The sequence below is a fragment of the Pinus tabuliformis genome, chromosome 6 (genome assembly GCF_031772625.1).
Source record: "Pinus tabuliformis cultivar Carrire ecotype Pingquan chromosome 6, CPIR1, whole genome shotgun sequence".
Lineage (NCBI taxonomy): Eukaryota > Viridiplantae > Streptophyta > Pinopsida > Pinales > Pinaceae > Pinus > Pinus tabuliformis.
This window is the reverse complement of record NC_142292.1, coordinates 304,457,394-304,482,501: the sequence shown is the minus strand read 5'-3', so window position 1 is coordinate 304,482,501 and position 25,108 is coordinate 304,457,394. Positions and strand designations below refer to the sequence as shown.

The window sequence follows — 25,108 nt, the reverse complement described above, 5'->3', positions numbered from 1 at the left end:
CGCTTTGGTGTACTTGCCCAGTACGCAACCTCTGCATACATCATCTCGCTTGGTACTTAATTCTGGAACTCCTCTGACGATTCTTCTGAGAATTCTTAGAGCCCCATGATGTAAGTGCCCCATCCTTCTGTGCCATAGTTCATTCAAATCTTTTTTACCACTACTGCCTATGAGTGCCATTGGAGATTCTAGCTCTAACTTATACAATCTGTTACTTCTGACTCCAATTTAGGCCTTCTTCTTCCAACTTGGATGTTCCCAATGAAGTAAACATCATAGCCCTTGTTCTGTAACTGAGATAAAGAGAGTAAGTTCATCGCCAATCCAGGCACATGCAGCACATTGGTAGCTTGAAGCCGATCCCCTCCTTCTGTTTGACAAACTACAGTACGTCTTCCTACGGGGGTACATCTTGAATTATTTCCCATGGTGATTTGGAAGTCCATCTGTTCTTCTTGATAGCTCGAGAAACATTCTCGTATTCCCATCATGTGCGTAGAAGCTCCACTATCAATATACCAAACCTTAGAGGAAGCAGAACTTGCCAAGAAAGCGACTTCTTCTTCCAGTCTGGAAGCTAACACAAAATTGTCGTGATCCATTATATTCTTCATGCTTTCCTCTTTCCTGGGAGAATTGCGTGAGTCCTTTTGAGTTGTTGCTCCAGCATTATGTTCACGACTCATTGCAGATTCTCTTATCTTGTTGTTCAATCTCTACTCTGATACCATGTGAAAATTTCTAACACGAAATTCTACTACAGTAACTAATTTATTTCTCCTACTTACTTTCCACAATAAGTTATTTACAAAACCCTTCAGTAAACATCAAAGTAAATTCTACTGTAGTTGTACTTGTCACATAATAGCATGGAGAAAAGAACAGTGAAATACAAGCACAAGAATCAATCACATCAACATAGTTATTTTTGGACGATAGTCCCCGGAAAACCCAATGCGGGAAAACCAGTGCAACAGATGATGGTTTATTTATTATTCTTCAGCAACAATCTCTTTACAAGGAATGATTTGCAGAATATAGAGAAAAATTTGAGAAAACACTAGAGATAATTTTCCTCCACCCTTTGGAGAAATTCTGACAACCAAGAGACCCTCCAGCCTCCACTACATCACCTCTGCGTCATCTCTGCGTGAGGATTGCGTCCCTCGCTGCGCTGCCTCTCTGAGCCGTCCCTCTGCGTTGCCCCTCTGATGCACTACGTCCCTCCTCCTCTGTCTCTGATTGATGCTGATACCCTCCTCTTCCTTCACCCTGCAACTCTCCCTCTAAAATCAAACTCTTACTCCTTGAGAATCGATTTCCCTCGGGTTACTGAGTATTTGCCTGGTGTGTCTCCAAATGACTCTCAAGTCTTCCTTTATACTTTTCCTGTTGAGATATCAACAGTCGTGATCTAATCTCTAATCAATGGCTAAAGATTAAATTAGGCTTGATCCTCATCCCTTAGAAGCTTCTCACCCATATTTTCATTAATACCCATTAATATTTTAATTTTCCTAAGTTTAGACTTAGGAACCCCATTAAAAATATTATTTATTTTAATAAAATACAATTCGGGTGGGTTTTCACCAAACGATTTCCGGGTCTTGGAGATCTCATGTGTTCTAGCCCCTCCACAAAATTTCGGAGTTAGAGCACATCCGATGCTACCCAAAAAATCAACACCAAGGTCCTGCATGCAAACTTGTAAGTAGTTTTTTGTTGATGAATCCCGCAAGTAACTGCAAGAGAACATGTGAGATATAGTTACAACAACACAACAAATATTAGCTTAGGAAAACTACAAAATATGTTACAAAAAATTTACAAGAGGCTAGGCCAAAGAGTATGAGCAAGTTCTCCTCTTTAATTAGCCATGACTTGGCTCTTTGAAATAGCCAGATATTGATAAATGAAGTGCAATACGTAAACAATAAAATTGTTTTAAGTTTGATATTTTGATGCAAGAAGTAAGAGCTTTACGAAACTTGAAAGAATCTCTGCAAGACACAAATAAGATATAGATGAGACTTTGGAGTTCAACACATGTGGGTTCTCCTTGAATATTTTCAAGAATGGGTTGATTCCTTTGAGAATTTCCCGGCACGCTTGAAAGATCTTGACCAAAGAATGATTCCTCTACAACACATGACCATAAATCATTAAATCCACATGAAATTAAATAAGTGCAATGGAAAGGATTCCTAGAGATAAATCTAACATCCACTAGAAGGTTTCTTTTCCTAAAGCAAATAAGTAATTCTTATGTTAATATGAGATAGCTGCATACTAACATAACTTGAAACAAGCATGAAATAAAAAAATAAAGATTGTTGAATTATATTGCAAGTAGTGAATACAATTCCACAGCGTCTTGTCAAGCACAATAACTCGTATTATATAGAGAGTTGGGAGTGTTTTCTGAATCTACACATCAGAAATCTTACTGCAATCACTGGTTTATCATCTCCTACTTGTTCTTTACATTCAACAAGTTATTTAATTACTTAAACAACGATGAAAACATTATTGCAACCTACACATACATACAGATCATGAACTGAAATAAACTGAGGCAATCACACAAGGGACACCGTTATTTTTAGACAATCATCCTTGGAAAAACCCAATTCGGGAAAACTGGTGCAACATATAGAGGTTTTGTATTATTAAGCAGATTTCTGAATACAATTAGGGTGCCAAATCTGGCTCACCCAACAAAGAATAAACATAGTAGAAGTAGCTCTATCCAGAGACGATATTTTGGCAAATTCAGCAACTAGATGATCAATCCCCACAGATGGCAACTATTGTTCCCAGTGCTGGGTAGCGATGGCTGCTCCAAGCTCTGCATTGGAACTGCGTCACCCCCTCTAGGAGCTGCATCACCCTCCCAGTGAGCCTCCCTTGCTCAGAAGTCAATATGCTGAACTGCTGCTCTCTCTGCCCCACAGAAAACCCTAGTGCTGCCTCTAAGGGATTGTGTCAGCCCCTCTAGCTTTTGCGTCACCCTCTCTGGAGCTGCGTTGTTTCTCCTATTGCTGCTCTGCCTCTCTGTTATGTATTCTCGGCCTTGGACTGAAATCCCTCTACTGAACTACCCCTCTCAGTGCAACCCAGATCACTTAGCTCGACTTTCTCAACAAACCACACCCCAAAAAAATCGAACTCTTTGATCTCTTGGTGTATCTCCAATTGACCCTCAAGCCTCCTCTTTTACTTTCCCTATTGATGAATCAACGGTCGTGATCTAATCTCTAATCAATGGCTAAGATTAAAACAGGCTTGATCCTCGTCACTTAGAACCTTCTCACCCAAATTTTATTAATACACATTAATATTTTTATTTTCCTAAGTTTAAACCTAGGAACTCATTAAAAATATTAATTATTTTAATAACTCCTCATCCGGGTGGAATTTCTCCAAACAATTTATGGGTTCTGGAGATCTCATGTGTTCTAGCCCTTCCACAAAATTTCAAATCTAGAGCACATCCGATGCTACCCAAAATCAACACTCCCTCTTAGTGAGGAATGTGCTCTAGCAATACTTCTCAACAAAAGTACTACACTGATCCACTGCATCGGTCCTCTGTGCTGCTAATGCTTAGCATGTTGCCCTTCATCCACTGCACCGCTGCTTCTTGTACTGTTACCCATGACTTTTCCACTGTGACTGCCACTGCCACATCTGTACTACAACTCCCTCTCAAAATGTTGCATCATGCCGCCCATAGCACTGCCACTACTAATTGCTGCACTGCAACTCAATTGCTGAGAAGTAAGCAACTAAAGCTTCACCCAACACTAACATGCTGGTCAGTATAGATGCCTTGTGATGCTGAAGCTACCTCTGCTGCTAATCTTTGCTGACCCTCTGCTGCAAACTGCTTTGTGCCTCTCAAACTGCTACAACATCCATTGCGCTGCCTCAAACTTTGGCACTCTAGCAATGCCATTGTCGCTCCATCACACCTTGCTCCAACCGACACCCATCATTATGCTATTGTTGTTAAGGGCTCCTGTAGCCGTATGTGATCCAAGAGTTTCGACTCCTCAAGGATCCTGCCCAGCCATGTAGTCCTATCGACTACAACTCAATGTCACCCCACCTCTTCTCTAGAGGTGCATGAGCACTCATGGCACAATCGTCATCCTCACCTTCCTTGTCTGCTTTCACTGGAGCAGCCTTCGATTCAGACGCTTCGCCCTTGCCCTTCTTTCGGGGGCACTGAGTGGCATAATGTCCCAGTTCCCCACAGTTGAAGCATCTGACCTTGGTGATGTCCTTCTTGTTCCTCTTTTGCTGCCCTCGCTATCTCGATTATGCAAGAGTTGCATCCTCCTCCTCCTCCTTCTTGACTCAAACTCCCTTGCCGCTATTCCCTGTCTTGGTCAGCCTCCTAAGCTCTTCTTATCGAAGAGTTGCCCACATCTCCTACCAACTAGGGAGAGTTTCTCTGCCCAAAATACCTTGGAGAAATATCTACTAGTCCTCCGTGACTGCATTCAGGGCAGTCCTGACCATGAACTCAAGATCTAGTGTAGACCCCACAGAAGTCAACTAGTCACAAATCGCTTGCAACCTGAGAAGGAAGGGATCTATCTCCTCCCCTTTCTGCATCTGGTACTGTCTCAGCTGATTTTCTAATAGCATCTTTTGTTGCACAGAAGAGCACTGGTACAAGGTGGTCAGGGTCTCCCACATCTCCCTTGTTGTTTCCTTCTCAGTAATGTGTGGTACTATATGATCTTTGACCCTGTCTAAGATCATGCACTTTTCCTTTGCCTAGGTCTCCTCCTACTTCTGCAGCGAATCAACATCAACCAGAACAACAACTACTTTCAAGGCACAGTCCTTGATGCGATGTTTGTTTAGGATTTCCAAGATCCTAGCTCTCCAGATGACAAAATTGGAGGCTCCATCCAATCTGTCCTGATCCCTCAACCCATTCACTGCCATCTCTGCTCAAAAATAGGATTGGTTCTCTTCTCCCTCTCCTGTTGTCAATCTAGCAAGACTTGGATCTGGATTTCTTTGGCACAAGAAATCCTCTAAGGAACAAGCTCCTTCAGACTCCCTTTAAGTCTCGATTTCCTTCTCGGAAATCCACAGGCCAAATGTCGAATCACTCCTCTCCAATCCTCCTTTGCAACTGCCACCCAGATCTAGATTTCTTTGGCTAGAAATGTGTCAAGGCAGTGACTCCCTATACCTTGTCTCTGTCTCCACAGACATTGTTCTGCACCAACAGCAGCAATGTCCCACTAGCTCCTCAAATCGAATTTTCTCTGCTCCCCTATCCCCGACAACTAAAGTATCTGAGCTCCTCTGTCTCTGCGCAATAACTGCGTGAGCTGGATCAGGTCCTCTTGGCCATTGCGTCACTCCTTGCTGGTTCGGAAAGATGTCGTGACTCTGTGTGAGCCTGATCTGCCCCTCTGCTTCTGCGCTGGCCTAGATAGCTGACACAATTACTGCATAGGCTCCTCCCAGCTACTGCATCACCCTCACCCGGCTGAGAATGCTGACGCAAGATCTGCGTGAGCCTCTGCGTCACCTCTTCTACACCGCGTCACTCCTCCTTCCGCGTCTTGCTCTCTAGAACAGTGTTGTCTCTCGGGATAGCTGCTCTCTACAACAAATTCCTCTGGATTTCTTGGCTGGTGTCTTCAGTCTCCTATGATTTGCAATGCTCTAATACCATGTGAGAATTTCTGAATCTACACATCAGAAATCCTACTGCAATCACTGGTTTATAATCTCCTACTTGTTCTTTCCATTCAACAAGTTATTTAATTACTTAAACAGGGATGAAAACACTATTGCAGCCTACACATACATACAAATCATGAACTGAAATAAACTAAGACAATCACACAAGGGACATCGTTATTTTTGGGCAGTCGTCCCCGGAAAAACCCAATTCGGGAAAACCAATGCAGCATATAGAGGGTTTGTATTATTAAGTAGATTTCTGAATACAACTAGGTTCCAAATCCATCTCACCCAACAGAGAATAAACCCAGCAGAAGTACCTCTATTCGAAGACAGAGATTTTGGCAATTCCAGCAACTGAATGATCAAACCCCACAGATGACAACTATTGTGCCTAGTGTTGGGCAGCGATGATTGCTCCAAGCTGTGCGTTGGAACTGCGTCACCTCCTCTAGGAGCCATGTCACCCTCTCAATGAGCCTCCCTTGCTCAAAAGTCAATATGTTGAACTGCTACGCTCTCTGCCCCACAAAAAACCCCAGCGTTGCCTCTAAGGGACTATGTCAGCCCCTTTAGCTTCTGTGTTACCCTCTCTGGAGCTGTGTTGTCTCTTTTGTTGCTGCTCTGCCTCTCTGTTATGTATTCTCGGCCTTGGACTGAAGTCCCTCTGTCGAACTTCCCCTCTCACGCAACTCAGATCACTTAGTTTGACTTTCTCAGCAAACCACACCCCAAAAAAATCGAACTCTTTGATCTCTTGTTGTATCTCCAACTGACCCTCAAGCATTCTATTATACTTTTCCAATTGATGAATCAATGGCTGCGATCTTGTTCAAAAACAAGTCAAATATGTGTGCAGACATGTGCATGATAGCACATGTGCAGTTTTTTGCAAGTTTAACAAAAACGAAACAAATCTTAATGATTTTTTTGATGCTTTGTTAAAGTTATTGTGGAGTTATTAAATTCATCGTCAAATTTGAAATTCTCCATTAAATTCAAAATTCACCATTAAATATCTTTAAATGTGTCATTGCTCAAGATTTGACTATGTCAAGCTTTTTAAAAAAAGCCATCAAATGTGGTAGCTAAGGAATCTTGGATGGCTCAACATTATAGTTTTTTTCTAAGCTCCTGTTACATAGGAAATATTTCTTGTCCACTGACATGACGACATAATTAGAAATTCTTGCATCACTAGTCTACATGGGAAGAAGAGGTTGTGTTGTTATCCCCTAATGTATACTATGTCCTTTGTGTAATCTAAGCCTCTGTTTTCTTTATAAAATGAGGAAATGATTTATGTTTGACTTGTTGAATTTTAATCCTTGTGCTTCAAACATTTTGTAACTTCACCTGCAACCTGATTTATTAAATTAACTTAATGCTTTGAATTTATTCTAAATGTTGCACATATACGTTTTGGGCTGTGTTTCCTTTTAGAAACTACATTAACTGAACAGAGTTTCCAATTTCCCATTGTGCTAACTATTGGGATTTGAGAATGCCATTGGTCAGAATCTTGGAGAAGAAAGTCTTTGGCCAATGTTAGTTGCTGAGAGCTTGAAGGCACTTGGTGGACTATGTTTGCTGTCACTTGGAGGAAAGTTTCTGTTGCGACGCATCTTTGAGGTGATCCATGTTTTTGGTGTGACAATAAGCGTGCATTTCCAGCTATATGGTCTTTGGTTAGAGTTTTCTATCCCTAGTAAATTGGCATGTAGATAATAATTGAGAAGCTAAACCCTTCTCCATAACAGGTTGTTGCAAATTCCAGAAGTTCAGAAGCATTCATTGCACTTTGCCTTCTAACGGTGACAGGCACCTCACTTATGACACAGAAATTGGGTTTTAGTGACACGGTTTGATATTGAAACCCTTTGCACTTAAATTCATTCAATAATTCTTGCTACTTTCCTTCTGACTGAAGCATCATATCTGTACAGCTTGGGGCTTTCCTAGCTGGTGCCATTCTTGCAGAGACCAATTACCGCACTCAGATTGAAGCAGACATCCGGCCTTTTAGAGGCCTACTTCTAGGCCTCTTTTTTGTAACAACAGGATCATCTATTGACATTGAGGTATGAGAGATAATTTTGTTACTTTCTATATTGCTGATGAACAAGGATAGTCACTATTGTATGATGGAGTCGTTCAATATTTAGTCATTATTTTTTTGTGGTTATGGCAACAATAAAGCACTGTAATGGTAAATTGAAGTGGCCAACTCTCAAATGGATTTAACGTAATCTTCTGTTATGTACTTTTCTCATGTAGTTATACCTATTGCTTCCCTAAATTTGTTTTTGATTGCCTGTATGGTGGCAGTGAACATTATTTGCAAAAACTTGGGTGGGTATATAATTGTGGATGGCACATAAGATGTCTGATCTTTTGCATTGTTGCCCATGGAATTACCGCGTTTGCAGCCTACATCTGACCTACATTTTCATCCGTTAGAGTTTCTCTATTGGATGTGTTCAATTCTATAGGTGCATGTGTGCATGTCTACAAGTAAAGTTGGATGCATCAGTCTTGGTGCCTTGGAATTGCTTCTACAACTATTAAAATTTAAAAATCCTCTCCTCTGCGGTAATTAATTTTCCCTCTTGGGTCACATATAAGATGTTTTAACTTTTAAGTATTGCCAATCTTTGAAAGAGAAGTATACAGTTAGATGGAGATGCTAAATTCACTGTACTGTATATATGTAAGATACCAGTCCTATTATCTGCCTTTGGATACTAAAGGCAATCAATAAACATTCCTTCTTTCTTTTAAATAGTGTAAGTTTGGTACACATGAATATTGTACAAATTTCTGAACCATTACTTGGTAGCTATATTCCAAATATCAACCAAAGTTTCCTCAGCTTTGCAGTGTACAACTGTCTTCCCAACGGATGATGCCCTTACATGCCCTTCCATGGGAAAATCACATAGTTCAAAATATTCCAGGAATTTATATTTTCAGTGGTTTCATTTTCCTTCTGAAAAGATTTTTCATGGTTATTCATAGTGATTTTAGTAAGCTAGGCATCTCACTGACATCATCATTGTTGATTTGTCATAGGATCTTCTAAACTGATAATTACTTTTTATGATTTCTTTAGTTACTCTTTTCTTGTATTCATATTCATCGTAAAGCAATTACGTAAAAGATCTCAACAGTAGGAACTAAATGCCAATAGGACGTGTTGACCATTGGAGTGGCACCTAATGATTATATGAAGACTCCATGCCCAAGGATGATCCTGAGGACACTTGTACCATCAGATGTCATCAATCAACAGTGTTTTTTAACTCTACTTCTATCTTCTCATCATCTTTCTTGTACCCAGATTTCACACCCTACGGGGAATTGTAATAAGTGATACTAGTAATGATGAGTTTTTGAGTCTGTAACAGGCCTAGGATGTTAGGACTCAATCAGCAAACGAGTACACCTTGGAGTGTTTTTTTTTTAATCTAGTTAATTATCTTTTCTTTTTCAGAGGTGGATAATTTTTTGGGTTTTTTCACTCATTTTTTACCCCAAAGTTGGGGTGACGGTTTGACGGTTGAGCCTCTAACACATATTAGTGTCTAGAGTTGATGTATATTACCATACTAGATCACACAAAAAAATTTGTGGAATTTGGTTAGGTCTAGGTCCCAGCTGCCTCTATGTTAACTCTGGCTGCCTTTGCGTCAGCTCTCCTTGGCTCTGCCATGTCTCTCTGACACTATCTTTGCCTCTCCGCTATGTATTCTCAGCCTCCTGCTGAACTGCCCCTTGCTGCAACAGATAACTAACTCTATATCTCAGCAAACCCTGCCCTAGAAAATCAAATTCTTGATCAACTTGGTGTGTCTCCAACTGACCCTCGAGCCTCTTCTTATACTTTTCCTGTTGACGATTCAACAACCGAGATTAAGTCCCTAATCAATGGCTAAGATTAGATTTGGCTTGATCCTCGTTATTTAGAACTTTCTCACCCATATTATATGAATACACATTAATATTTAAATTTTCCTGAGTTTAGACTTAGGGTCTCATTAAAAATATTAGTTATTTTAATATCTCTCCATCCGGGTGGAATTTATCCAAATGATTTATGGGTCTTGGAGATATTATGTGCCTTAACCTCTCCACCAATTTTCATGGCTAGAGCACATCCGATGCTACTAAAAATCAACACTCCCTCTTAGCGTGGAATGTGCTCTAGTAATGCTTCACCACAGAAACATCACACTGATCCTCCACATTGGTACCTACGCTGATGCTTGGCTTGCTGCCTTACATCCCCTGCACTGCTACTTCCTGTACTGTTGCCCATGACACTACCATTGCCATTGCTACATCTGTACTGCAGCTCCCTCTCAACATGTTGCCCATGCTGCCCTTAGCACTGCCACTGCTAACTGCTACACTACAACTCAGTTATCGAGAAGTAACTGATTTCTCCCAAATATTGACATCCCAGTCAGTCTGGAAGCCTCGTGATGTTGAAGCTACCTTTGCTGTTATCCTGTGCTCTCTCTTCTGCCACTGCACTGTTGCATGTGCCTCTTGCACTACTGCAACCTCCACTGCGCTACCTCAGATTTCTGCACTCAAGCACTGCCTTGCTGCTCCACTACACTTTGCTCCACCCGACACCTGTCATCATGCTATTGTCGTTAAGGTCTCCAGTAGCCGGATGTGATCCAAGAGTTTGGGTACCTCAAGGATCTTGCCCCTAGTATGTAATCCTCCTGACTACAACTCGATGTCTCCTCACCTCTTTTCTAGAGGTGCATGAGCACTCATGGCACAATCGTCATTAGTCTCGACCTCTTTCTTCGCCTTAGCTGGAGCTACCTTTGAATTAGAAGCCTCTCCTTTGTTTTTATTCTTGGGACACTGGGATGGATAATGTCCTAGCTCCCCACAATAGAAGCACTTGACCTTGGAGATGTCCTTCTTCTTCCTCTTCCCTTGCTATCCTGCAGATGCTAGAGCTGCAACCTCCTCCTCCTTTTTCTTGATTCGACCTCCCTTGTCACTACTCCCCGCCTTTGTCATCCTCTTGATGTCTTCTGGGCGAGTAGCTGCCCACATCTCCTCCCAATCGGGAAGAGTAGCCTTGCCCAAAATACTTTGGACAAATGTCTCCCACTCCTCGAAGACTGCATTCAGGGCAGTCCTGACCATAAATTCTGGATCCGGTGTAGACCCCACAGAAGTAAGTTGGTCGTGAATCTCTTGCAACCTGAGAAGGAATGGATCTATCTGTTCTCCCTTCTGCATCTAATATGACCGCAACTGATTCTCCAATACCATCTCCTGCTGCATAGAAGAGCCCTGGTATAAGGTGGTCAGGGTGTCCCACGTCTCCCTTGTTGTGTTCTTCTCAGAAATATGTGGTATGACATGATCTTTGACCCCATCTAGGATCATGCTCTTCGCCCTTGCCATTGTATCCTCATACTTCTCGTTTTCAGCTGGGTCAACTGGGATAGCCATGGTTTTCAAGGCATTGTCCTTGATGCAATGTCGATCTAGGACTGCCAGGGACCTGGCCTTCCAGATGACAAAGTTGGAATCCCTGTCCAACCTGTCCTGATCCCTTAGTTCGTTCACTGTCATTTTAGCTCCTCTTTTGGACTCCCTTTGAGTCTCAACTCCCCTCCTGAAAATCTCTCTCTAAGTCTAGATTTCCCTTCTGGAAATCCTCTGGCCAATTGTCGAACCGCTCCTCTCCAATCCTCCTTGCAACTGCAACTTGGATCTAGATTCCTTGGCTAGATATTCGTCGAGGTAGTGACTCCCTCTACCTTGGTCTCGCCTCCTTAGACACTGTTCTGCTTTGACAGAAATAGCGTCCCACCAACTCCTCAAATCACAATCTGCCCACAGCTCCCCAAGCCCTGGCAACCGAAGAAACTGAGCCTTTTAGGCTCTGTGCAATCTCGGCAAAGGTTGAATTTGCTCCTCCTGGCTGCAACGTCGATCCTTCCTGGCTGAGAAAGATGACTGGGCACTGCGTAGGTCTAATCTGCGCCTTTGCCTCTGCGTTGACCCTCCTCCTAGCTCGAAATGATGACATAGGATCTACGTCACTTCTTCTCTTGTTGCTTCTGCTCTGGAACAGTGTTGTCTCTTGGGACAGCTGCTACTACTGCAAATTCTTCAGATTTTTGTTGGTGTCTTCAGTCCTCCTTTGATCTGCAATGCTTTGATACCATGTGGAAATTTCTAAATCTAACACATTAGAAATCCCTACAACATTATTTGGTTTATTATCTCCTACTTGTTCTTTCCATTAACAAGTTATTTATAAATATAAATACCGAAATAAACACAAATGCAACCTTCACACATACAGACCAACAACTGAAATAACTGAGACAATCACACAAGGGACACCGTTATTTTTGGACAATCGTCCCCGGAGAAACGTAATGAGGGAAAACCGGTGCAACAGATATGAGGGTTTTATTATTATGCAGTTTCTGAATACAACTAGGGTGCCAGAATTGGCTCACCCTTCAGAGATTTTCCTTGGCAGTAGTACCTCTCTTCAGAGACAGATATTTCGGTTGATTAGCAACTGGATGATGAACCCCACAGTGACTTCGACAGTTCCTTAGCTGGACAGTGAAAGTTTCTTCAAGCTTCTCTATGGAACTGTATCACCCTCTAGGGACTGCGTCACCCTCCTACGGCTCTGCGTCAGCTCACCAGCACTCAGTCTGCCCCACAAAAATCACCCAGCGTGGCCTCTTCTGCCCAACGTTAGCTCTACAAGCCTCTGTGTCAGCCTCTGTGGCTTTTGTGTTAGCCTCTGGGCCCTCTGTGTCCTCTGCGCTGGCCTTCTCAGCTTCTGCGTCAGTCCCGGTTGCCTCTGCGTCAACTTTGGCTGCCTCTACGTCCTCTTCGTTGGCCTTCTCAGCCTCTACGTCAGTCCCAACTGCCTCTGTGTCAACTCTGTCTGCCTCTGCGTTAGCTCTTATTGGCGCTGCGCTATCTCTCCGACACTATCTCTGCCTCTCTGTTATATATTCTCGGCCTCCTGCTGAACTGCCCCTCGCTGCAACAGGTCACTAACTCGATTTTTCAGCAAACCCTACCCTAGAAAATCGAATTCTTGATCAACTTGGTGTGTCTCCAACTGACCCTCAAGCCTCTTCTTATACTTTTCCTGTTGACGATTCAACGGCCGAGATTAAGTCCCTAATCAATGACTAAGATTAGATTTGGCTTGAGCCTCGTTATTTAGAACTTTCTCACTCGTATTATATTAATACACATTATTATTTTAATTTTCCTAAGTTTAGACTTAGGGTCTCATTAAAAATATTAATTATTTTAATATCTCTCCATTTAGGTGGAATTCTTCCAAATGATTTATGGGTCTTGGAGATCTTATGTGCCTTAGCCTCTCCACCAATTTTCATGGCTAGAGCACATTCAATGCTACCAAACATCAACATGTAACTCCCGCCTCCCACATCCACCCAAGCAATTGGCCAACCTGAGTAAACATGTGACGAGAGGCTGCTATGACATGATTCAACCTCTTAGGTGACCTTAAGGAAATGGAATCGTTAGAAAGACAACACACAGACCTCCCTCAGGTGCTTCAGGACCCCCAGGAGCTAATCCACCACTTCAGGTGCCCAACCCCTGAGTTAACCTTATATTTCAATGAATTAGACCCAGAGTCGCTCCCATGACAAGGCATGCATGCGACTGTAAACGTATAGTCGCTCCCACAGTGCTTGCAAGGGAGAGATTGCAGTGTCTCTCATCCAGTTTTGTGCTAGAGATTGTGACATTTAAGCCACTTTTTCAGGGCTAGCCTCCAAACCAATGCCTAGAACTTGATGAGACTCTCCAAGACATTAAATGACACCGAGGCAAAGCTTCACTTAACCAATCTGTGGGCTAGGGTTCAGATGTTGGGTCGCTAGGAGGGCCAAAGTCAAGCTACCCTGAGGCTAAGCCAGGGGGAATGGGGGCAGAGGCAGTCAACGAGGGGCAAAGGAGATGAGGGGCATGGTTCCTATAGGCTTGGCTTCCTGGCTACAAGCTCTGTAGGTGGTCATACACCTTGCTTCCAAGATCATAGTTAGAGCATGAGTAAGACAGGGGTTAAGCAACGACGTCTTGGGAGTCATGGGTGGGGGCTCCTTACATTTAGGGGTTATGCACATAAATCGTGGGTGGCAGATTTGTTGCATTGGCAGAACCTTTGGATGATGGAAATACAGAAAATATTGTTTTGGAAATTATGGTTTCTTGTGTCCGTAATAGGTCAACCGAGAGGTAACTTTCCTTCATCGAGAAAAGCACAGAGGCTAGTCTCTGGCCAACGACAGAAGTTGGCTGGAAGGTACAGGGACATTGATGCAATGGATCAAGTAGTGAAAGCAAAGGGTTGAGGGAAGAGATCGCGGGGAAGCGAGGTCGAGGCCGAGCACTTCGAGTAAACAACGTGGCAGAAAGCCTGTGGCCAACCTGATCCAGGAAGCGGCGACTACTTATGCGGATGGCATCAGAGAGGAAATCAAACAGCTCATAGCAGAATGGGAGGAAGATATAAATTGCTAAGCGAGCGTGGAGGCAACTGACATGGAGGGTTGGAAGCTCCTGATTCCAGATTGGGGACACGCCAGAGGACGAGAGACGCAATACAAGTAGACCTTATATTTGTATTGGCTTATGAAATGCCTCTTGGGAAAGCCAATGGAACAAATCTAGACGACTGTTGTCCATGACTTTCACAATTACAAATAGGACTTTCAAAGACTACAATTTCAATTGCAGAAACAGGATGGCCGCCTGGGCCGTATAGAGAAACATTTCCGATGAATGTTCGTGCCGACTGAGCTACCAGGCTCTAGCTCAAAAGACCCTGCCCCAGTTACATCGGCATTCGCCGAGCAGGAGGAATAGAATGTAGAATCTTAGTCTTTTTTTCTATTAGTTTTCATGTGAATAGCTTTTAATTTACAGTGTCCAGTCATATATATATATATATATATATATATAGCTAGAATATGGTTGTGGACATGACAATCAAGTTTATATAGCTTGGATAGATAGACTAAGTATTTTTTTCTACTAGATGGCTTATAATGCAGTTAGGTGGTCAACACACTTGCTTTCCCAATGGGCAAGTTGAGACCAGGATCTATAGTATATATATATATATATATAACTAGGATATATCTATATATATATATAGATATATATATATATATATATATATATATATAGAAATAGAATATGGTTGTGGACATGACAATCAAGTTTATATAGTTTGGATAGATAGACTAAGTATTTTTTGCTACTGGATGGCTTATAATGCAGTTAGGTGGTCAACACACTTGGTTTCCCAATGGGCAAGTTGAGACCACCTAACTAGGATCTTTTTGTTGTAACTTGCTTACTTATTTTATAATGGAAAAGAAGGATCTACCAAGCTTAACAAAAAAAAAAAATATGCCAAAGTAACTTTTTGCCTCTTTAATGACTTAGCTGTGAAAATTTCTGAATCTAACAAACCAAAAATTCTACTGCAGTAAATTGATTTGCACTACCTACTTTTGTTCTTCATTTAACAAGTTATTTTTAGAATTATTCAAAAAATATTAATGCAAATACACTGCAGCCTACACCAATATACAGATCAAGTACTGAAAAATTAAATGAGACAATCACACAAAGGACACACTTATTTTTGGACTAAACGTCCCCAGAAAAAACCTAGTGTGGGAAAACCGGTGCAGCAGATATGAGGGTTTTATTAATAAGCAAATTTCTGAATACAACTACGGTGCCAAATCCGGCTCACCCAACAGAGAATAAACTTGGCAAAAGTACCTCTTTCCGAAGACATATTTGGCGAATCCAGCAACTGGATGAACAAACCCCATAGGTGACTGCGTTGTCCTTAGTGTTGTGCAGTGATGATGGTTGCTCCCGGCTCTGCGTTGGAACTACGTCACCTCCTCTAGGAGTTGCATCACCCTCCTAGTGAGCCTTCCCAGCTCATAAATCGATTTGGTGAACTGCTACCTGATCTGCCTCACAGAAACCCCAGCGCTGCCTCTAAGTGACTGTGTCATCCCTCGAGCCTCTGTGTCACCCCTTCTGGAGTTGCGTTGTCTCTTCCTGGTGCTGCTCTGCCTCTCTGCTATGTATTCTCGGCCTTGGACAGAAGTCCCTCTACCGAACTGCCCGTATCTGCACTGGAGGCTTACTTCGAAATCCTCAGCAAACCACGCCCCAGAATTTCGAATTAGCTCAAGTGTTGCTCTCCTTGTGTGTCTTCTCCAACTCACACGAAGCCTCCATTTGTACTTTTCCTGTTGAGAAATCAACGACCGAGATTAAGTCTCTAATCAACGACTAAGATTAAATTAGACTTGATCCTCGTCTCTTAGAAGCTTCCCACCCATATTTTCATTAATATCCATTAATATTTTAATTTTCATAAGTTTAGACTTAGGAACCCCATTAAAAATATTAATTATTTTAATAAAATACAATGCGGGTGGAATTTCACCAAACGATTTCTGGGTTTTGGAGATATCATGTGTTCTAGCCCCTCCACAAAATTTCGGAGCTAGAGCACATCCGATGCTACTTAAAAATCAACACTCCATCATAGCGAGGAATGTGCTCTAGCAATACTTCCCAGCAGAAGTATCACACTGATCCACGACATCGTTTCTTTGCGCTGTTGATGCTCGGCCTACTACCCCTCATCCACTACGTTGCTGCAATCTATACTGTTTCCCATGACACTGCCTCTGTCACTGCTGCATCTATACTGCATCTCCCTCTCAATATGCTGCATCATGTTGCCCATAACACTGCCACTGCTAACTGTTGCACTACAACTCAGTTGCTGAGAAGTAAGCAACTGAAAATTCACCCAAAAGCTGACATGTTGGTTAGTTTGGATACCTCGTGATGCTGAAGCTACCTCTGCTGCTAATCTGTGTTGATCCTCTGATGCTACTGCGTTGCTGTTGTGTCTGCTCTGTGTCTCCTGCACTGTTGCAACATTTCACTGTGCTGCTTCAGATTTTGGCACTCTAGCTTTGCCACTGTCGCTCCATCATGCCTCACACCAACTTACTCTCGTCATTCTGCTACTGTCATTAAGGGCTCCTGTAGCTGTATGTGATCCAAGAGTTTGGGCACCTCAAGGATCGTGCCCTCTTTCTGTAGTCCTCTCAAATATTGCCCCACCTCTTCTCTAGAGGTGCATGAGCACTCATGGCGCAATTATCATCATCTCCCTCTTTGTCAGCTTACGCTGGAGCAGCCTTTGAGTCAGACTTCTCTTCTTTTCCCTTCTTCCGAGGGCATTGTGTGGTGAAATGACCCATTTCTCCACATCTAAAGCATCTGACTTTGTATATATCCTTTTTCTTTCTCTTCTGCTGCCCTTGCTGCCCCGCTGATGCGAGAGCTGCATCCTCCTCTTCCTGCTTCTTGATTCTGATCCCTTTGTTGGTGCTTCTCGCCTTGGTCAACCATCTGATCTCTTCCCGTTGAAGCGCTGTCCACATCTCCTCCCAAGTGGGAAGAGAAGCCTTGCCCAAGATGCTTTAGACAAAGGTTTCCCAGTCTTGAGTGATTGCATTCAGGGCAGTCTTGACCATAAATTCAGGATCTGGTGTAGCCCCTACGAAAGTTAGCTGGTCACGGATCCTTTACAACCTGAGAAGGAAGGGATCGATTTCTTCTCCCTTTTGCATCTGAAACTGTCTCAGCTGACTCTCAAGCAACATATTCCGCTGACCGAAAGTTACCTCGTACAATGTGGTCAAGGCCTCCCACATTTCCTTTGCTGTGTCTTTCTTAGCAATATGTGGTATCACATGATCTTTGACCCCGTCCAAGATCATGCACTTTTCTTTAGCCTGAGCCTCCTCGTACTTCTTGAGAGGATCAACATCAACCGAAACAACAACTATCTTCAAGGAATAATCCTTGATGCGATTTTTATCCAAAACTGCTAGGACCGTGGCCTTCCAGATGACGAAGTTGCATGCTCCATCCAACCTATCCTGATCCCTCAGTCCGTTAACTGCCATCTCTGCTCAAGTGAATGTCAAACTGGTTCTCTTCTCCCTCTTTCGCTGTTGCCCCAACAAAATTCAGATCTGGATTTCTTTGGTGTTAGAAATCCTCTAAGGAACAAGCTCCCTCTGAATTTCAATTTCCTTCACAGAAATCCTTCTACCAACCACTGTTGAACCACCCCTATCTGAACTCTCTTCGCTGCTGCTCAACACTACATCTAGATTTCTTGGCAAGAAATCTTCTGAGGAACTAATTCTCTCTACTTTGCTTATGCCCCACTAGGTATTGTTCTGCACCAACATAATCAACACCACACCAGCAACTCTAGATGAAGTTTGCGTTGCACCACTAGCCACAACAACTGGAAAAACGAGACTCAACAATCTCTGCACTGGCCTAGCAATCACTGCACTGCTCTCTGCAACAACAACGTCACCCAATCAAGATGACGCAGGCTTTGCGTGAGTCTCCCTTGGTGACTGCATCACCGATTCACCCCTCCTCTCCCTCTCGGCCAGAAACTGCGCTGCCTCTCGGGACAGATGTCTTCAACACAAATTTTCCTTTGTCCTTTCGTTGATGGCTTCAGTCCTCCTTGACCTGCAATCGCTCTGATACCATGTGAAAATTTTTGGATCTAACAAAATAGAAATCCTACTGTAGTAAATTGATTTGCATTACCTACTTGTGTTCTTCATTTAGGAAGTTTTTTCAGACTTATTCAAAAATATTAATGCAAATACACTACAACTTACACCAATATATTGATCAAGTACTAAAAAATAAATGAGACAATTACACGAAGGACACACTTATTTTTGGAATAAACGTCCCCAGAAAAACCCAGCGTGGGAAAACCGGTGCAATAGATATGAGGGTTTTATTATTAAGCAGATTTCTGAATATAACTAGGGTGCCAAATCCAGTTCACCCAACATAGAATAAACCCGACAAAAGTACCTCTATCTGAAAACAGATATTTTGGTGAATCCAGCAACTAGATGAACAAACCCCATAGGTGACTGCGAGGTCCCCAGTGCTGTGCAGCGATGGCTACTCCTAGCTCTGCGCTGGAACTGCGTCACTCTCCCAGTGAGCCTTCCCAACTCAGAAATCGATTTGTTGAACTGCTGCCCGATCTGCCTCACAGAAACCCCAACACTGCCTCTAAGTCACTGTGTCAGCCCTCCAACCTCTGCGTCACGCATGTTGGAGTTGCGTTGTCTCTCCCTAGTGCTGCTCTTCTTCTCTGCTATGTATTCTCGGCCTTGGACAGAAGTCCCTTTGTCGAACTGTCTCTCTCTGCACTAGAGTCTTACTTCGAAATCCTTAGCAAACCACGCCCCAGAATTTCGAATTAGCTCAAGTGTTGCTCTCCCTATGTGTCTTCTCCAACTGACCCCAAGCCTCCATTTATACTTTTCTTGTTGAGAAATCAACGACCGAGATTAAGTCTCTAATCAATGGCTAAGATAAAATTAGACTTGATCTTCGTCTCTTAGAAGTTTCTCACGCATATTTTCATTAATACCCATTAATATTTTAATTTTCCTAAGTTTAGACTTAGGAACCCCATTAAAAGTTTTAATTATTTTAATAAAATACAATTCAATTGGAATTTCACCAAATGATTTCTGGGTCATGGAGATCTCATGTGTTCTAGCCCCTCCACAAAATTTTAGAGCTAGAGCACATCCAATGCTACCCAAAAATCAACATTGGCCATTGCCTTTGCCAATTTCTTTTGCCATAATAAACTGAATCAACACCCAAGAGTTTCCCCCACTATTCAACTTGGAATACATATCCCATCATTCGTGGTATTTATTTATTTTTACATGGAGTTTTAACAAGGGTTGTTACATCTAGCCCAACACTAGCCCTTTTGGGCCTAGTGTTAGCCCTCCTTGGCCCTCATTTGCCCTAATTCATCTATGAAATTTTGGGACTGAAGCTTTGTGTGTTTTACAGACAAAATTGGCTCAAAATTTGTATCTTCAAGTGGCATAATCTTTGGAGAAAATTTTGGCATCTTGGGCAAGTGATCTTCAAGGTCTTGGGCTTAGGGTTTGCTCTTTAAACCCTCACTTTATCACTGTTTTTCTTCAGCTGTTATATTCATTTTATAACAATGAATTAGAAGCCCTAAAATCATATCTAAGTGGTTTAAACTTTAAACACCTTAATAATTTCATAGAAAAATTTTGCTAGTGTTTTGGCTACTTGGGTATTGAATATCTTAGCTTAGATCTAGTCATATGCTTGCTGGAATATCTTTGCATAACTGAATAGATCAGATCTGATATAAATTTGAATAATTCACTTTAAGAGGCATAAAATTGATTGATGTGATGTGACATCTTGGGCATTAATGTTTTGAGCTTGAATCTTCATTTCTAGTGGCTGATATCTTTGCATAAAAGGTATAATCAGATCTAATATTTCTTGAATAATACATCTTAAGAAGGCTAAAAGCTCATAAATTTACATTGGCAAAGTAATTTTATCAATTGGCAAGTCATTAGGATTCTTGTTGGTCAATTTCAGTTCTATATGCTTGCTAGTTCCTTAGATCTAGAGTGATTTGTTTACTGCTTGCTAGTCAATATTGCACTATGGTAGCCTTGTGGTTATCTGCTGAAGGATTTTTAGCACCCATTGATGCAGATGCCCCATGCGTTTGTGCCAAAGATCCCCCACATCTCTGCCATGCTCACCCCCTGCCTTGCTGCTCAAGGATGTGTCTATCTCAACTTGCAACTTGTAAAGGTTCTTCACCCTCCCACCAATCTGTGTCACTGCTCCAGATTCTAAGTGCTTGAGGTAGACCTTTCCTGTGCTGAAAGTGACATCATAACCCTTGTCCTCTAGGGTGGAAACAAAAACAAGATTCTTTTTAAGGCCTAAAACATAGAGGACATCCTTGAGATGGAGAGGGTTGCCATACTCCCTCTGAAAACTGACAGTATCCATGGCCTTGGTCAAGAACCTGCCATCATCTCCTAGCTCAATGTGAAACTGCATGTCCTGCTTCAATTGGCTAAAATATTCCTTGTTCCCGGACATTTGAAAGGATGCTCCAGAATCAATGTACCACACGTTGTTGCCTACCGAGCTTGCCATGTAGGCTATCAATGAGAAATCCTTCTAGAACCGAGAAGTAAAATCATCCACCTCGGTTGATGCTGCGTGTTGCACTCAAATTGTCAAAGTTCCAAGGAAGCAGAAGTACCAATTTTTTCAACAAGGATCAGATCACATATCAGTAGTCTGTGTGTCAGTCATCCCATTTTGCAAGTTATATATTGTAAATGATCTTAGTAAAACCATGATTCTATGTAACAACCTAGGTAAGCCTATAACTTGATGAGGAATTCCATCTTAGGATGTTTTTTAACTTCATTGATTACCTGTGTTTTTTGACCCGGTTAATCAGAAGAGTTTTTTCCCTCTAGCTTAAACCCCAAAGCTAGGGTGAAATTTATTGTCGAATTATTAGGTAAGTCCTGGTGTTTTAGTCAAGTCTGATGTAAAAGTGGTTTGGGAATAATTTAAGCTAATTGACTAAATTATTTTATTACAAATCACTTAGTTTACTAGATCATATTGAGTTGCAGATGGGTTGTGTCTGGAGGGTCTAAGACAAATACCCATTCCCTCTTTGAGTTGAGTTGTGTAAAAGAAAAATCATATGTATTAGAGGGTTAGAAAAAATAATTATTCCCCTCGTGTAAATTGATTAATTTTTTTGGAAATTAAATCCTAAGACAGAGAATTAATTAATTAGAGTCAAAATTAAATTGTTTAAGAAAATAAATTCTCCAAATGGAAAAATTCGTGGGTCTTGAAAGAATCAATTTTTAAAGGTCCTCCACCAAAGGAATATTGTATTTTTCAAGAAAATTTGGACTCTTGGACCTTGGTGGTTAAGTCCAAGTTAATTTTTTAAGAAAGTAGGTCTAAATAATTAATTTTGAGCTAATTAAGATGGAATTAAATGATAAATTCGAAAATTCGTCAAAAGTAGGAAATCAAAGGCCAAAATTAAAAGATCTTGAAGTATTTAACAACGCCTAAGATTATTTTGACAAGGATCAAAGAAACTAGTCATTTTTTTTTCGTTTGGAGAATTTATCTATAAATTAGAGAGTCATTTGAGTCTCTAGTCATCTTGATCTCTGGCTAGAATTGTTGTTGAAGCATTGTGTAAACTATTTTCCCGCTGGAAACTATTTTTTCTACCATAATAAAAGACTTTGGGGTGCAATTCAAGGTGTTCTTGCTTATTGATTTGTGGTATGTGTTGACTATGGGCATCTCTATGTTGTGCTGAATATTGGTAAAATTTGTTTTTATGAGTAGATGGAGATAGAACTATACTATTGATAGTTTTGAGCCAATCTTAGGTGGTTTGATTCTCCATGTGATCTAACAAATTATTTTGAGATAAATTCATAGTGCTTGTAGGTACTTCAGTCCTTGGCCTCCAAGTTCACATACTTGGGCAAGAATCACTATTGTTTGGATCTCTAGTTTTTATATGGTGGATTTAATCTTCATTTGAGCTATAGTGAATCATTAATTTTTCCGATGCATTTTAGTCATTCTTTCAAGTAAAAAAATATTGAAAAAATAATTTTCTGAAAATCCATTTAAAAACCCATGTATATTTTGTAAATTAAATTGTAAATTTATTTTTCTAACTTGGGTTGGGGTTTTAGATTTATTTTTTATATATTTGGGGTTTGGGTGTTTCTATTTTTATTTTTATTTTTTCAGGTTAGATCAAGGAGTTAAGTGGAAGAAGAGTTAGATCTAGGCCCTTGAGGGTAAGATCTAGTCTCTTGAAATTTTTTGCAGGTTTTCCACGGTGGAATTTTCAGAAAATCAAAGAGCTGAAGCATAAAAAAATTTCAGTGCAAGGGTTTTTCAGTTTTTTGCCCTCTTTCCTCCTCTTCTGTAGTCGCAACCCTCGAAGGGCTTGTGGCTCCCTTGTGGAGCTTTTAGGCCTTAGGCCTTGGGGTTTGGCCCCTAGACCCCTATTTCCCAAACGTTAGCCTCTCTGGGCAAAGCGTTGGCCCTTCTTGGCCATTTCTAGCCTCCTTATGGCCCGATCTATCATCCTAGCTTACTTATCCCCGCAAATTTGCTTATGTTGTCCTACTTCCCCAAATTTTAGCCTCTTTTGCCCCTAAATTGACCTGAAACCCTAATTTGAAGATTTAAGGCTAAATGCTTGGCAGTTTTGTAGGATTAAGGTCTCAAAATTCATATCTAGCAAGCGGCAAGGTAATCCCAAAGTTTCAATGATTTTCAACGGTGGGATCTTCAAGCCTTGAGCCTAGGGTTTGACTTCCAAACCCTTATTTTGCTTCAGTTTCATTACAACAGTAAAATCATTAGTTTCTAGGCTCTAAAATCATATTCTAACTAGTCAACATCAATTTAAATTTCAAAATCTAAGTTTTTACAAGTTTTGGCCACTTGGGCATCTCTAATTTGACCTAGACCTTCTATTTTAGCTTGGTAGAATTTATTGCATAATTGTGAAATTCAAGTTTGAAGCATATATTTAATTAAGACTAAAATTTGAATTTTCAGTTCCCGGCAAAAACTTACTATTTTTAGACATTTGATGTAGCATATTTAGTGTTTTTAGCTTGCTGATCTGTAACTAACTGCTGTAATTAGTTCATCAATTCTGAATTTTCTGAATCATATCTTTTAAAAACTCAAAAAAATATTTGTTATTTGTTATTTTTATTTTTTATTTTGGTGAAAAGTTTCTATTTTTAAAAGTATTTGATAGCTATTTTTGGCTAAGTTAATTTTCTGATTTGTGGTTAATTCACTGCTGTAATAATCATATCAGATCTGAAAATTGCTAAGGCAAACTCACCTAGAGCCCTAAATTTGAAATTCTTAAGCTCTGGTGCATTTTATTGTTTTTAGGCATATTGGATATCTAGTTTAGACAATATTTATCTTGTTGATCTGTCTTTACTTATTGCTATAATCTTAAAATCAGATCTGAAATATTGTTGAATACTCCATCGTAAAGTGTGCTAAGGAAGCTAATTTACAATGCTAACTGAATTGGAAAATTTATGCTTCAATGTGTTGAGTAATTTTCATTAGTTGAAGTAGTTTATGCGCTACTGTTATACATTGGTAAGTCTAAATTTTCTGAAGTAGAATTGATAATATAAATCATCATAAATTTGTGATCAACATCCTTTTAACATTTGACATCTTGAGTTATTTGATATCTTGTGAAATTTGCACTTGTATCCATAAGCAATTTATCTTGTTTAAGATTTTAATTTCAATATTGTTAAGTACCATTAAAAGGTCTCTAATCAAAGTACTTAAACAACTTAAGAAAATCTTAACTCAAGATAAATCTCACTCACAATCCCTTGCATAAGCATCCTAGGTCTAGACCTGCATTAATAATTTACCTCCTAGCATATTCTAGGTTGATAGAGATATAGGTCAACCCTTCTTATCTAGCTTGAGGGGTCTCGGCAACTCTTCGGTGGTTAACATGGTGACCTTGCAGTGGTCAGAGCCACAGTCTCTGCAACGCCGGAGGCATCGGGTGATAGAAGCCTAATAGAAGGTATCGTTAATCAGGCCCTAACCTGCTTCTTGTTAGCCTCCTTCCCACAACCTACCTTGGAGCCCAATTTCAAAATAGTTAAAGGAAGGTTACACTTAGACTAAGAATTTAACTAAAACTTACGAAGATCACTGCATCTCACATAGGTCTTAGTAGTGTTGCACGGGAGCGCCCCTTCCCCCCTCGATCCCGCTCCCAATCCACACTTCGATCGGGAGCGACTTGGGAGCGAGTTGGGAGTGCGCTCCCGAAATCACTCCCGAAAAGGGAGCGATTTCGGGAGCATGCTCCCTAAAACAATTTCGCTCCCTACCTTTTCGGGAGCGTTTTGCCTTTTTTGCAATTTTTTTTTGTAGTAATGTTCGAAATGCAATTTTTTTTGAAAGAAACAAATAATTTTTGAGTGGAGCAACTTAATGATCAAGTCTAGGCCCTAGTATTGATATGCTATTCATAGTAATGTTAAATTCTTAAATGGTAATCTTCATTTTCATCCTTTTACTTAAATTTTTAACATTACCATGAAATGACTCAGGATGTTTGAGAGTGGTTCCGGCCTCATTGGATTTCATATGGAGAAAGTAGAATTTTAGATTTCATTCAAAATCCAGCAGACTTATCAGTTATTCAGGATTTCAGGATTGGGGGATTGCAATGTTTCCATTGAATTTTGTCATGTATTAGGGTATGGAACTCGTA

General features: G+C 41.0%; 1 protein-coding gene across 2 annotated transcripts in view; it reads left to right on the top strand.

Annotated features, from left to right (window-relative positions):
• KEA3 (K+ efflux antiporter 3) overlaps positions 1-25,108 on the top strand; it is a 365,310-nt gene that overhangs the window by 280,223 nt on the left and 59,979 nt on the right. For both annotated transcript variants that reach the window (XM_089415486.1, XM_089415490.1), the window contains exons 9-11: positions 7,237-7,350; positions 7,479-7,580; positions 7,665-7,799. In XM_089415486.1, coding sequence (XP_089271612.1) covers positions 7,237-7,350; positions 7,479-7,580; positions 7,665-7,799 — 351 coding nt within the window. The remainder of the gene's footprint in view (positions 1-7,236; positions 7,351-7,478; positions 7,581-7,664; positions 7,800-25,108) is intronic.